Source organism: Anolis carolinensis, chromosome 3 (assembly GCF_035594765.1).
Source record: "Anolis carolinensis isolate JA03-04 chromosome 3, rAnoCar3.1.pri, whole genome shotgun sequence".
NCBI classification, from domain to species: domain Eukaryota; kingdom Metazoa; phylum Chordata; class Lepidosauria; order Squamata; family Dactyloidae; genus Anolis; species Anolis carolinensis.
The window spans coordinates 268,822,979-268,837,079 of NC_085843.1; the positions used below are offsets into that span (position 1 = coordinate 268,822,979).

The 14,101-nt window shown below is 37.4% G+C and overlaps 1 protein-coding gene across 1 annotated transcript in view; it reads left to right on the top strand.

Annotated features, from left to right (window-relative positions):
- prkci (protein kinase C iota) overlaps window positions 1–9,985 on the top strand; it is a 57,639-nt gene extending 47,654 nt beyond the window's left edge. Inside the window, exons 13-18 of the mRNA XM_003218138.4 lie at window positions 509–596; window positions 1,890–2,015; window positions 4,350–4,429; window positions 5,446–5,535; window positions 5,874–5,989; window positions 6,866–9,985. Coding sequence (XP_003218186.3) covers window positions 509–596; window positions 1,890–2,015; window positions 4,350–4,429; window positions 5,446–5,535; window positions 5,874–5,989; window positions 6,866–6,953 — 588 coding nt within the window. The 3' untranslated portion in view covers window positions 6,954–9,985. The remainder of the gene's footprint in view (window positions 1–508; window positions 597–1,889; window positions 2,016–4,349; window positions 4,430–5,445; window positions 5,536–5,873; window positions 5,990–6,865) is intronic.
- Window positions 9,986–14,101: the final 4,116 nt, after the last annotated feature.

Here is a 14,101-nt window from a genome sequence, read left to right on the forward strand (position 1 = left end):
ACAGGACTGATCCTCTATAGTTCTCCTGAGAGGCCTTTTAGGACTTAGGGGCAGGGCCTCTTCCCAAGAAGAGACAGGGCTGAGCCTCTGTATACCTCCCCTGAGGCGCTCGTTAGAACACGGGGGCGAGGTATAGAGGTTCGGCCTTATCAGGCACTTGGGAAGAGGCCCCGCCCCCTCCTCTAGCTCCGCCCCCTGTGTCCTGGCAGGCGCCACAGGACAGGGATAGAAGTTCAGCCCTGCCTCAGAGCTCGTAATTCCGCCCATCCCAGTCCTGGCTGCCCATTTGTGGCCCCGCCCCCCTCCCAGCCCTGCATCTTGGACTAGGGGAGAGGCTCAGCCCTGCCCTCTTGAGCAGGAGCCATGCCCACCACTCTAAGCCATGCCCCCTTTCCGGGGGGGGGGGGGTGCTGAGTAATATTTTTTCTGGAAAGGGGGTGGTAGGCCAAATAAGTTTGGGAACCACTGGTATAAGGCATGTTTCTTTCTTTCCGTCCAATTTAAAAAGGAAGGATTAAGGCCTGGAGATACAACCAGCACTTTCTGTGGCACTCCCAACTACATTGCTCCAGAGATCTTACGTGGAGAAGATTATGGTAAGTAACAGTCATTGCAATGCCGTGTTGTAAAGACAACTTGGAATTCAGCTTTGTATTACTTCTTGTCATTCTGTGTGATCATTGATGATCCCTGAGTAGAACCTATTTCTAAATTTGAAGTGATATACTAGTAATAAATAAAATATTTAGGGCTAGCCGTCACCTTAGATTTTTCTCCTTTGCTATGGCTGTGTTTTTATGATGGCAGAATTAAGCACATTCGTTATTTAGTTCAAACACTTCTGGATCTGCAGAAGATGCAGACATTCCAGTAATAATGAACTTTGAGGGAGAGCACAGTGGTTGGACTGGTTGAAGCTGAGAAGTGACCAGAAAAAACCCCTCTGTATGCTGCTCAGTCCAAAAGTAATTCTACAGTCTCATACAGGCAGTTTTCACAGTAATCTAGCAGATGCCTTGGAATTGTCTGCTGCCCACACTAATTAAAAATACAGTGATTTTTCAGTACCACTGATGGTTATTATAATATGACCCTGACTGTTTGTGAGTATTTTTACTCGTGTGTGTGTCTTTTCAAAATGCTTATGCCACAGAGTACATGTCATTCTGGTTAAAGTTCACAAACTACAGATAATCACCATGGATTCCCCTTAATATTTTTTAGCATTTTTATGCTATTTAGAAATGCCTGGAATTGGAACCTAGTGTAAAATATTTTGTAGTGACCGGTTCTTAATGTGGTATCACAAGCCTTAATGTGATATCACAAATGATATCACCTCGGATTGGTAGGATTTTGCATTCAGATGTTTGTTTGACTCAGTTCAAGCAGATGTAGGAGCATTATGCTGGGATATGTCAATACTTGGGGATCATTTGGTGCTGAATTCCAACAACACTATTGCTGAGGCAAGTAAGATGATAAAATGCTTTTTTCCCACTGCATTACCTTATGTTGGAGGTAGTGCCAAATATGAAACACTTCAATACAAAAATAATAATTCCTGAAAACCAATGTGTTTGGGAACAGGTTAGGCTTGATGAACCCTCACCACACCATCAATACATGTTAGATTTATATCTGCAAATCTTTTTCTGTGAAGGAGAAACCGCTTTACCATTGCATATATTGCTTTAACAGAAATAGACCATAGTGGTGATTTTCTTGTTCATGTAGATTACGTTTAAATCTTTGATTTTGTGACTTTTAAGCACTGTTCGTCTTCATGCTATATTTGTCACATGTTTAAATAATAAATGTTTTATCGTATCTAGAGGCTGATGGTATCAAATTCTGTAAGTGTTGTACTGTCTTGTTCAAAATCATAGGGTTTAGTGTGGACTGGTGGGCTTTGGGTGTGCTGATGTTTGAAATGATGGCAGGAAGATCGCCTTTTGATATTGTTGGAAGTTCTGATAATCCTGATCAAAACACAGAAGACTATCTTTTCCAAGGTGAGTAAATCTAAATTGTCAAATTTTTATCATGTCCATTTGTATCAGTACTGAAGAATAATTAAATAGCAGGACAGCGAGTAAATGCTGGAAGATATAACAAAGTAAAACTTACCTCCTGACAAATATCCAATTAGATTCATGTTTGTTTGAACAATTATTGTAGAACTAGCCTACGGATAGGCTTCCATTGGACTAATTTAATGCTGCTTTTAAGCAAATGGAAGCATCCTTGTGTCTCAATTTTTGGGGCATATGTTGTGATCACATCTATATATATAAAAGAGTGATGGCATCACGGCGACTCACAAAACAACAAAAGTACAGGCCCCGCAACCTCGAAATTTGACAACACAACCCATCATCCATGCCTCCAGGTTGATACAACAAAAAGAAAAGAAAAACAAACTCCTAATTAGAGGGGGAGCAATAATTTTTTTATCCAATTGCTGCCAGTTTAGAGGGCTAATCTCTGCCCACTTCGTCTCCTAGCAACCAACTCCTAGCAAGCCAAGGGACAGCCAGGGTTCAGTTAGGGGACAGGCAGACTTAGGCTATCTAATTTGCACTGGATTATATGGCAGTGTAGACTCAAGGCCCTTCCACACAGCTATATAACCCATTTATAATCTTATATCATCTGCTTTGCACTGGGTTATCTTGACTCCACACTGCCATATAATCCACTTCAGTGTGCATTTTATACAGCTGTGAAGAAGGGGCCTCATATAATCCAGTTCTAAGCAGATAATATAAGATTATCAATAAACAGTAGAGTCTCACTTATCCAACATAAACAGGCCGGCAGGATAAGTGAATATGTTGGATAATAAGAAGGGATTAAGGAAAAGCCTATTAAACATCAAATTAGGTAATCGTTATACAAATTAAGCACCAAAACATCATATTATACAACAAATTTGACAGAAAAAGTAGTTCCATGTGCAGTAATGCTAGGTAGTAATTACAGTAGAGTCTCACTTATCCAACACTCGCTTATCCAATGTTCTGGATTATCCAATGCATTTTTGTAGTAAATGTTTTAAATGCATTGTGATATTTTGGTGCTAAATTCATAAATATAGTAATTACTACATAGCATTACTGTGTATTGAACTACTTTTTCTCCCAAATTTGTTGTTTAACATGATGTTTTGGTGCGTTGGATAATCCAGAACATTGTATAAGTGAATGTTGGATAAGTGAGATTCTACTTTAATATGAAATAATTCCTGGGATAGAATAATGCAGAACAATATAATCTCTAAAACCAGGACAGTAAATAAACAGCGGAATTCCACACAGGAAACAATCAGGGCCAGCTAACACCTCCCAACAAAGTATTCCCATCATCAAAGTCTGGCAAATCCTCTGTTTTCTCAGGGCCACAGACAGTAGAAGCACATAAAATATCGCAAACAACACCACTCTGAAAACAAGGGAATTCCAGACAGGAAACAATCAGGGCCAGCTAACACCTCCCAACAAAAAATTCACTCAAGGAGGAAACAGCCAGGCTTTAAAGCTGCAAGGCCATTACATCCTAATCATTTTTCCTAATTGCAGCATTCATACTTGCCTCCAACAGAAAAAAAACCAATCAGAAATATTGTATATTCACAACCTTTAGGAAATAATATCCCCTGATGGCGCAGCGTGTTAAAGCGCTGAGCTGCTGAACTTCTGGACCGAAAGGCCGCAGGTTTGAATTGGGGGAGCTGAGAGAGCCCCCACTGTTAGCCACAGCTTCTGCCAACCCAGAAGTTCAAAAACATGCAAATGTGAGTGCATCAATAGGTACTGCTCCGGCGGGAAGGTAACGCCGCTCCATGCAGTCATCCCACATGACCTTGGAGGAGTCTACGGACAACGCCGGCTCTTCGGCTTAGAAATGGAGATGAGCACCAACCCCCAGAATCAGACATGACTGGACTTAATGTCAGGGGAAAACCTTTACCCTTTACCTTAACTACCACCAATTCCTCAATACTTTATTTCCCATACCACAGACTTCGCCACAGCAACGCGTGGCCGGGCACAGCTAGTAAGCAATAAATGAGGAATATGCAGTCAATTTGTTACTTTAAAAGTTTTGTAATATTTTTTTAATGGCAGCTACCTAAAGTACCCAACAAGGAGTAAATTAGAACAAAAGCTATCTAGAAGAGTATATGTCATAGGGGCTGTCAGGAAATTTCTGTGAAAGCAATAGAAGAGTAGGATAAAAAAAAAACTCATAATTTATCCAGACCTTTATTCTAATCTCTATGTGTCTTTATATTTCTAAATCAAAAATTTATCAAATGTGAATGCTGTTTCTTATTTTTTTTCTAGTTATTCTGGAGAAGCAAATCCGTATCCCACGATCCCTTTCTGTGAAGGCAGCAAGTGTTCTAAAAAGTTTTCTCAACAAGGTAAGAGCTTAAGTTTCAAATTTGTATTATTTCTGTATTTTATTTATATTTTCCTGCCTCCCAGCATGGGACCCACAGCTGGTTACAGCAGTTTGAAACAAGGTTCAGCTATATTGACTAAAAGAAAAAGCCAGTGAAATGAACATTTCTGTTTTAAAAGTACAGTAGAGTCTCAATTATCCAACATAAACGGGCCAGCAGAACGTTGGGTAAGCGAATATGTTGGATAATAAGGAGAGATTAAGAAAAAGCCTATTAAACATCAAATTAGGCTATGATTTTACAAATTAAGCATCAAAACATGTTATACAACAAATTTTAAAGAAAAAGTAGTTCAATACACAGTAATGCTATGTAGTAATTATTTACGAATTTAGCACCAAAATATCACGATGTATTGAAAACATTGACTGCAAAAATGCATTGGATAATCCAGGACGTTGGATAAGCGAGTGCTGGATAAGTGAGACTCTACTGTACATGATTTAAAAGAAAGGCATTTGTCTGATTTTGAAGAGCACCAAGTCAAAACATTTTTCTTACATCTTTTAAAATTATTGCTGTTTATTTTCTAAAATTTATTCTATTGTATATTTCTCAGAGATCCTCATATGTACGATATAAACATTTTAATAAATAAATATGAATATGGTCAAGAAGTGACATGATTAAAATTGCCATAGGGTAAGATCAGTTTTGAATCTGACAATAGCCAAGCAAATAGGCCTTTTAACCAACAATTGTTATTATTTATTTGAACATTTCTATGTCATGTATATCTTCGTGAGTTCCATTAGAAAATAATACGTAATACAAGTGTTTGTTCTTATACTAGTTTTGCATGGTGGCATCTCTGAAGGGGTCATTTCCTCAAATCAGTTGCACTTTGCCTGCCTGTTAACAAACCATAATAGTATGAAATAGATGTAAGATTAGCACATTTACTATGTGGCTCAGTATCAGTATTACTAGCTTGACTACCATTAATAAAAATTAATACTTTTTTCCTACTAAAGGATCCAAAAGAACGTTTAGGGTGCCATCCGCAAACAGGATTTGCAGACATTCAGGGACATCCATTTTTCCGTAATGTTGATTGGGATCTGGTAAGTGTACATTGTTTTTAAGATTTTTATGTAGACTGTATTTCTGTAATCTTTCCAGGATTAGCTAGCTTTTACCATTGAAAATAAAGCTAACATTTTTGAGTTAGTGTGTGTCACTTATGAAATTGTAAGAACTTAAATCTTTTGATTCAGGAAGATGTACTTTTAAAGAAGTGCTCCTCATGTTATCTGATGTGGTGGGGTCATAAGTTGTTGTTTTTTTCAAATGTGCCAGGGACTGGCAACATATTTGTGTTGTCCTACCATAAATTACAGTGTTTTCAGGACAATCTACTTGTGTCTCATTATGTTTTAATGTTATATGAACTTACTCCTAGATGGAACAAAAACAAGTGGTTCCTCCATTTAAACCAAACATATCTGGAGAATTTGGTCTGGACAACTTTGATTCCCAGTTCACAAATGAACCTGTTCAACTCACTCCTGATGATGAGTAAGTCAATGATATTTTCATGGTAGTAAATCGGGCAGTAGCTGTGGAGTCTGCTAACGTAATCTCTCTAAATAACAATATGCTAGAAGTGGAGATAAAATAGCAAATGCTTTTGGCATGATGTCTTCTTAATAGGTATACTTGGTAGAAACAAGATACTGGGCTAAAATGATCCTTTCTTTGATTGGCTTGAGTTTATGCTCCTATGAAACCAAGAATAATTGCCACATTATGATGAGCAGTAGAACATTTGGTGGATTGCCCAGGAAGCTGTGGTTAATTTGGCTTCTGAATTTAAAAAAAAAAATATCCTTGGGGTGATGCTTGCAATCCCTTAGCCAGTATACTGTAGGAACTTTCTTTTATACCCAAGTCAGTTTTCATCCTTCTAATCCACATTACATAAAAGTATTTCTTCATGGTCTCTGGCACATGTCTTTTCCAAACTCTGGTATCTATTTGATCTAACTGGAGATACCATAATTTGAATCTGGAGCCATGTTGCAGAAGTATCTGGCTGGAAAATGTGTCAAATCATGTAATATAGAATGGACAGGTTGTATCATTTGTTTCAATATATTAAGAGCTCTGTTATTTATAGTATTTTGGTATTTGTTGTTGTTAGTAGTGACTTTGTTTATCCAGAATTAGCTATGTTGGCCAAGCAGCAATAAATAACAAAATCCAAATATGCAAGACAGTGATATTAAGCCAACCAAAAAGCTCTAAAACATTATGCAAGCTTTCCAAGATTATAGGGTTCTTTATCAGGAGAAAATGAGTCCAAAAGGTTCTTGGGATGTGTATTTTTTATAACTACAGTTATGCACTTTCGTACCAGACATTTTATAATTACACTGCTGCTTTTATTTTCAGTGATATTGTGAAGAAGATTGATCAGTCTGAATTTGAAGGTTTTGAATACATCAATCCCCTTCTGATGTCTGCTGAGGAATGTGTCTGATCTCTCACATCCAAACTGTGCCACTTGTTACTTATATTTTTTATGAACAGTTTGCTGTTGGGATGCATTTTTTAAAATATATGTACTTTCATTATTTGCCATCTATATAAAATACTAATCTACTATAAGATGGTTGCATTTCAGGAAATATAAGAAAATCTGAAATCTTGCCAAAATTAAAATAGAACATTGAGGCAACTATTTATTGGATGCCTAATGCTTTTGTCAGCTAGTTTTGCTTGAAATTCAGTGCAGCTATATTGTCTTTATGAAAGGACGATGGGCCTTCCGGATCCTCGGGCTCAAAATCCACAAGTTCCACTGATCACATATTGTCACACCCTGTCTTATTAAATGATAGAAACATGGACGTGGAAATGCCGAAGCCAGTGTGTTCATGTTGGTGCCATTTAATAACATGGGCTGTAATCATCCACTTTTTTTGTATGCACTCGTGGTCCCAGACCCAAACCCTCGTTGATAGGACAGGCCCGCTGTATTCCTGGCAAAGAGACTTTGGTGCATTAAGTAAAGTTCAGCAAACCATATGCAAGGCCTAGTTTACAATTAAAAGCTGAAAATGAGATTTAGGATTGAATCACTCGTGTACGTCTTTCTTCCTCCTTCATCTGTTTTGTTTCCTTACGTATGATTGTTACCAACACAGTTGAAAAAATGGTCACAAATTCTCAGGCCAGATCTGAGTGTGAATCTGAATTAATTACGCTATAGTGTTCCCTCACTTATTGCTGGGGTTAGGTTCCAGGACCACCCGCAATAAATGAAAATCCGCAAAGTGGGGATGCTATACTTATTTTAATATTTATACATTATTTTAGTAGTTATACACTATTTTAAGTCTTTATCAACCAATTGTGTGTTGATAAATCGCCACCTCCTCCCGTTGCCACTTGGGCTCCTTTTCTCTCCCTTTGGCTGCTCCTTCCTCCCTTCCTTCCTTAGGCTGTAAATTGTAATTTTTTATGATTTATAATATTTTAGAATTTATTGAAAAACCGTGAAACAGCGAATCCGCAAAAAGTGAACCACAAAGTAATGAGGGAATACTGTAATGTTATGTTGAAATCAATTGGAAGATGATAGAGGAAGTGCGTGCAAGGCTGTGGTACCCTCCTACTCTAAAAATCTTGGTAAAGCATTTGATGTGGACTGGACTTAAAAAGTAATCCTCCACGTTACAATATTAAGGTATCAATTCTTTGCATACTTGGGGGTGAGCCTCATTGAATTTGGTGACACTATTTCTGAATAAACATGCATAGGATTATGCTTGCAATTTCTGAATTTCTTCTTCATGCCTGCTTTTATGGATCTCTTCAAGATTATAGCTGGATCTTTGTTATGTCCTTTGACTTGATGAAAGTAGTACAGCATTTGCTTTAACCTTGATAGAGGCAAGGACAGCAGAGGCTTTCTTGGAAATGGGGATCATTGTTATATTTTTTTTTAAAAGATTTTGCTATCAAGCACTGTATAGAAAACCTAACTTCAAACGTTCCATTGTTAACAGTTTATTACTTCACATCCTTGCTATGTAAATTGAGTGCCTTCCCGAGCAGAAGGGGCTAGACTAGTATGAGGTATAGTGACATGTTAAATTAAAAACTTGGTGAGGGGATACATTAATATTTAGCACAAATTGGCAGCTAATGTTCACACATAAGACCTCATGCCATCGTTTTATAATGTATCTTTTGTTAATGTGGATGAGAAATTATTTCTACAATAAATTTAGAAGGTCATACTTCAGGTATAAAATTTGGACAGTATTACACTGCAAAAGGATCTTTAGCAATGTGATTGGAGACGTATGGCTACCACTTGAGATTATGTGATGGTCCTAGACATTCAGCTGCAAGATGAATGTGAAGATTTTCTTAATGGATCCACACCCATTAATATGCGGCAGAAATGAATAAAAAAGTAAACTGAAGGTGCAAATTTAAATGTTCGCATAAGATGTAACATTTTGTATTGCTTTTGAAAAGGAACTGCTGGTTGGAGATACCAAATGTGTATTTTGCTTGTTTCTTCAAAGTGTTCTGCACAGTGTAGAAAAGTTTGGTACAAAACTTTGTGTCCAAAATAAAGCACATCAGAGCTACCCTTCTACGATGTGAATGTCTGCTATTGAGAATTTTATGGTACTCTTGTATGTTATGAAAAAAAAGTTTATTGGAATAGTATGAATCGTCTTCGTTGTATTTTTTCCAAAATACGGATATGTTGGAGAGGGGGAATTTAATCTACCTTTTTTATTTGCCTTTGTACTTGACCAGTCTCCATGTCAGTTATAATGTACATTTAAAAACACTAACTCCTGCTGTTACTGATGAATAATATTTGAGTTCATATTCTTCAGAGATGGACAAAGATATCTATGTGAAATAACTTAAATGCTTATCCTCTGCTCTTTAGACTGCCTTTCTAAAGTAAAATGTGACTGCAGAAAGTGGTTTCATTTCCTAATATGCATGGTACAAAACAGCTTTGTTAAAGGTACATTTTCTAAATCTCACAGCTATAAGTGAATGGCATTCTAAATTTAAGATTTCCCTTCTTCCAAGCACAAAAACAATGAATGTACAGATGTTACAATTATGTTCCTGCTCCCTGCCCTGTATATGTGTGTAATATATATTTCATGTGGTGGTGTCACCTTTAACATAGATTTCAGTGAGAAAATTAAAGCAGATGGCAAGTTTTTGTGTTCTTTTTCATATTTGTTTCAGAGAAGTGCCATGATAATTCATTTTAGAACATTTTGTTAAATGTGTAAAGGCTGTTTTAAAGTATTGAACAGAGAATTCAGACATGAACAGCTAAAACAGCATGATGAGAAATATTTTTTGTATAAATAATGAACTAATGGGTACTGTAACCTGTCTGTTGTGAGGCGTGTTTCCTTCATTTTGCAGTCTTGGGTATTGTATCATCATCTCTTGTATTTCTAAACACTTTTTTATCTGTCCATTTTATGTTTTAAAATAAAACAGAGCTTTTTGTTTAAATCTCATGTTGTACTTAGTCCTTTGTATTTTATGTCCAAGTATTCTCTCTTTTAGTTACTTGATTGCCTTTTTTTGCTGATACTAAAAGTATATGGATTATTTGACCAATTAACACAGAATGGACTGTCTCCGAAGACAAATTCCAAAATCCCAATCCATCTTCTACAGAGAAGATAGACAGTTGTTAAATAGTAGTTCACAAGAGGGATGCATCATGTGTGTCACATTTCCTCTTTGCAGCTTTCAGGCTTTTTGAAAACACAAAATATCTGCGCTGTTTGCCATCTTATCAGTAGAAGCCTGATGGAAGGGAATCACTCCATTGTACTCAGATCAAAGTGTGCTGTACTTAACAGATTACTTCCCACTTAACAGATAAATTGGTAATGAAAGAGGGTCCTATTTGGAAACATATTGTTGGCAAAGAATTATGTGGCTTAGGCAGCAATTGTGTACAGTATCACATTATTCCATGTCTCCTAATTGCAAAGGACAATACGAATTTACATTCATCCTGACTATAATGTGTTTCCTTCATTTTGCTGGGTACTTAATGTCTGGACATTTGAGATCCCGTTCTCTTGTCTTTTCTTGATATCTCTGCTGTCTTTGTATATATGTAATTTAAAACCCATGAAAGATAGGATGAACAGAGTACCGACCTTTGTACCTAATATCAGAAACTATGACACATAGGGCTAAATCCAGCATTCCTGGAGAGGCAATAGAAAGATACTCAATGCAAATAACTAATTCAGAACTCCAGCAATGGTTCCATGTGACTTTGCTCCTTAAAAGCATGGGAACATTTTGATTAATGGTACTTAAGAGTGAGCTGTGTGGATAAATGTGATAGCAACCTTATGTGAATGAGAGAAAACTAGGAGATCACTGGCTTCATATTGGAGCAGATTGTATAGGATGGGACAGGTTTGTCCAAAATCAACAGTTGCAAGCTTTTTTCTCCAAAGACTATTCACTTTGATTTGGAGTTGTATATTGTGGTATGTTACATTGCAACTGAGTCTATTTTAATCCTACTCACCCCATCTTCTGCTACATATCTGAACAAACAGACCTTCACTTCCACCAAGATTAAATTCCTTGAGGGCTAGCTGTGATTAGTTTGTAGTAATAACAATAGTTTTATGAAAACAAATAAGATAATTATTATAAAATAAGCAGTCAAAGTTTGGAATTTGTTAGTTCAAATTAGTACTGGAGATTATTAGTATTCGTTTATCTTGAGTGTTTCTTTAATAACTAATAATGGGGAAAATTGCAATGGTATGTTTCAAGACAAACCCTCCATATTGGTTGTAGTGATCATGCAGCTTGCTTAGTATTTTGTGGAAGTTTTCATGGAACTGTATGAGAAATTGTATCAAGGTTTTTTAAAATAGTGTGAACCTTCTTAAATGTTTCACTGATTGGCACCCTTTTGTCTGAATATAGGAGAGATCCTGTATCTCACCACGGAGCATGGCTGTGATTTATCAAAGATCAGATACTTTGGCTGTGTTCAGGCAATTCACATTTCTAGGACCAAAACTTGAGACATTTATTTTAGAAGTAATTATTTTTCATGTAACACTACAACAGGAAAACAAGCCTAATTTTAATATAGTTTACTCAGAAATAGTGTCATACATTACTTGTCCTTATTACAGTATAATAATGCATTACTAAAGGTAAAGCTTTCCCCTGACGTTAAGTCCAGTCATGTCTGACTCTGGGGGTTGGTGCTCATCTCCATTTCTAAGCCAAAGAACTGGCGTTGTCCGTAGACACCTGCAAGGTCATGTGGCTGGCATGACTGCATTGAGCGCCGTTACCTTCCCGCCGAAACGGTACCTATTGATCTACTCACATTGGCATGTTTTCGAACTGCTAGGTTGGCAGAAGCTGGAGCTAACAGCAGGCGCTCACTCCGCTCCCTGGATTCGAACCTACACCCTTTTGGTCTTCAAGTTCAGCAGCTCAGCGCTTTAACACACTTTGCCACCGGGGCTCTAATGCATTACTAGCATACCTTAATTGCTTGTTTTTAAAAAATAATACAAAAACGGCTCCTAATCGCCCACAAATTATCCCCTCAAAATAACATGTAAGAAGAACAAAAAATGTGACTCATTATACTTTTTAAAATAATGTTTTTTAAAAAATAAAAATGTTTCTACTAGCTATTGCACTACTTAAAAGTAACAGATGTAAAAAAAAAACCAACAACCATGCAACAGGTATTACTATTTTAAGTAGTGGGGTCTAATATTTAAATATGATAGACTCTTCTTCAAACTTATATTTGTCCATATTGCGGATGGTGCATACCTTCCCTCCCCTCAAGGTTTGTCTTTGGGTCCTTGGTCCCTCCAGACCTCCCAGTGGCCTTTTCCAGCACAAAAAAAGTGTGAGCACAGCCTCCATATCTGTGGGAGATATGTTCCCGAACTTACTGTGGAAACAGGAAACCATGAATAACAGGGAACTCAATCGAAATGAACAACTGCCGATGGAAATTGCCATAGATGTTAAGTGGAGGATCTTGAAAACTTCTAGGGCGGACACATTTTGTTGAACGTGAGAAGATAAAACCACAGGTATTTCTCCTGTGGGTATTACTGTATTGCTTCTCCTAGACATAGCAATTCATATTTTAAATGGGTTGTGTGTCCCACTTCGGCACTTTTGAATTTCAAAACAGCAACAGCAACTTTTTTTCAAAACAACAAATAGTCTTCAATCACATGGGTTTTCTGACATTCTTGACAAGCAGAAATTTTGACCTGTCATAGTTGTCCAACTAATCTATATGATTCAATTTTCAGGAAATTTTTTAGTAGTTGAAAGTTTAAATAAGTTAGTGGAGGGAACAAGACTTAGGCATCTTCTTTGGCATTTTCAAAGCTTTGTACTTGTGTTAATATTTTTGGCTCACTCTCGGGATGTGTTCCTTATAGAAAGCGTTAATTTCAGAGTTCAAGCATATGGTTCAACTTAATATCTAAATGAGAGATGCAGGGTTCAACTTATCTCTCAGCATATGCTCAAAGACAGAATGTATGTCTAAGCATATCTATGAACATATGTTTAAGCTTATCCCAGGAAGTTATATCCCTGCTCCCCCACATGGAAGCTTTCCCTCATCCGGTATTTTTTTTTTCAAAGTTGCTTCTCAAAGCGAAGAACATGGCATTCCACACATACAAAATGGCATTCAAGATCCTGATGTAAAATCCTACCAACTCAATTACTAATTGCCATTACCAGGAAAAACTGTTACTCTTGCAATACAAATACTACTTTAGATACATAGAATAGAATAGAATAGAATAGAATAGAATAGAATAGAATAGAATAGAATAGAATAGAATAGAATGGAGATGGAGCACAAGGACCATCTAATACAACCCCACCATGCAGAAACACACAAAGCACTTCCGACAGACAGCTATTCAGCCACTGTATAAAACGTCCCAGAAAAGGCGATTCCACCACACTTCAAGGGAACATATTCTATTGCTGTAAAATCATAGGATCTTAAAGTTGGAAGAGACCGCAAGGTCCATCCAGTCCAACTCAATTCTGCCATGTAGAAACACAAAACACTGCCGACAGATGACCATCCAGCCTCTGCTTAAAAATCTCCAGAGGAGACTCCACCACAGTCCCAGGCAGCAGATTCCACTTTCAAACAGCTCTTACCACCAGGAAATTCTTCCTAATGTTTAGGTAGAATCTCTTTTCCTGAAAATTGAATCCTTTGTTCTGCATCCTAGTCTCCAGAGCAGCAGACAAACTCTTGCCTGCTGCCTTGATATGATCGTCTTTCCAATATTTACAAATGGCTATCTTATCCCCTCTCAGCCTTCTCTTCTGCAAGACAAACATACCCAACACCTTAAGCTGCTCCTCATAGGGCTTGGCTTCCAGATCTTTGATCATTTTGGTCGCCCTTCTCTGGACACATTTTAGGTTGTCAATATCCTCCTTGAATTGGGGTACCCAGAACTGGACACAGTATTCCAGCTGCCTCGTCACACTAGAATATGAATCCACTTTAAATCCAGTTTCTGCCTCCTGCAGAATTCTGAGGTTTGATGAGGTCCAGGACCT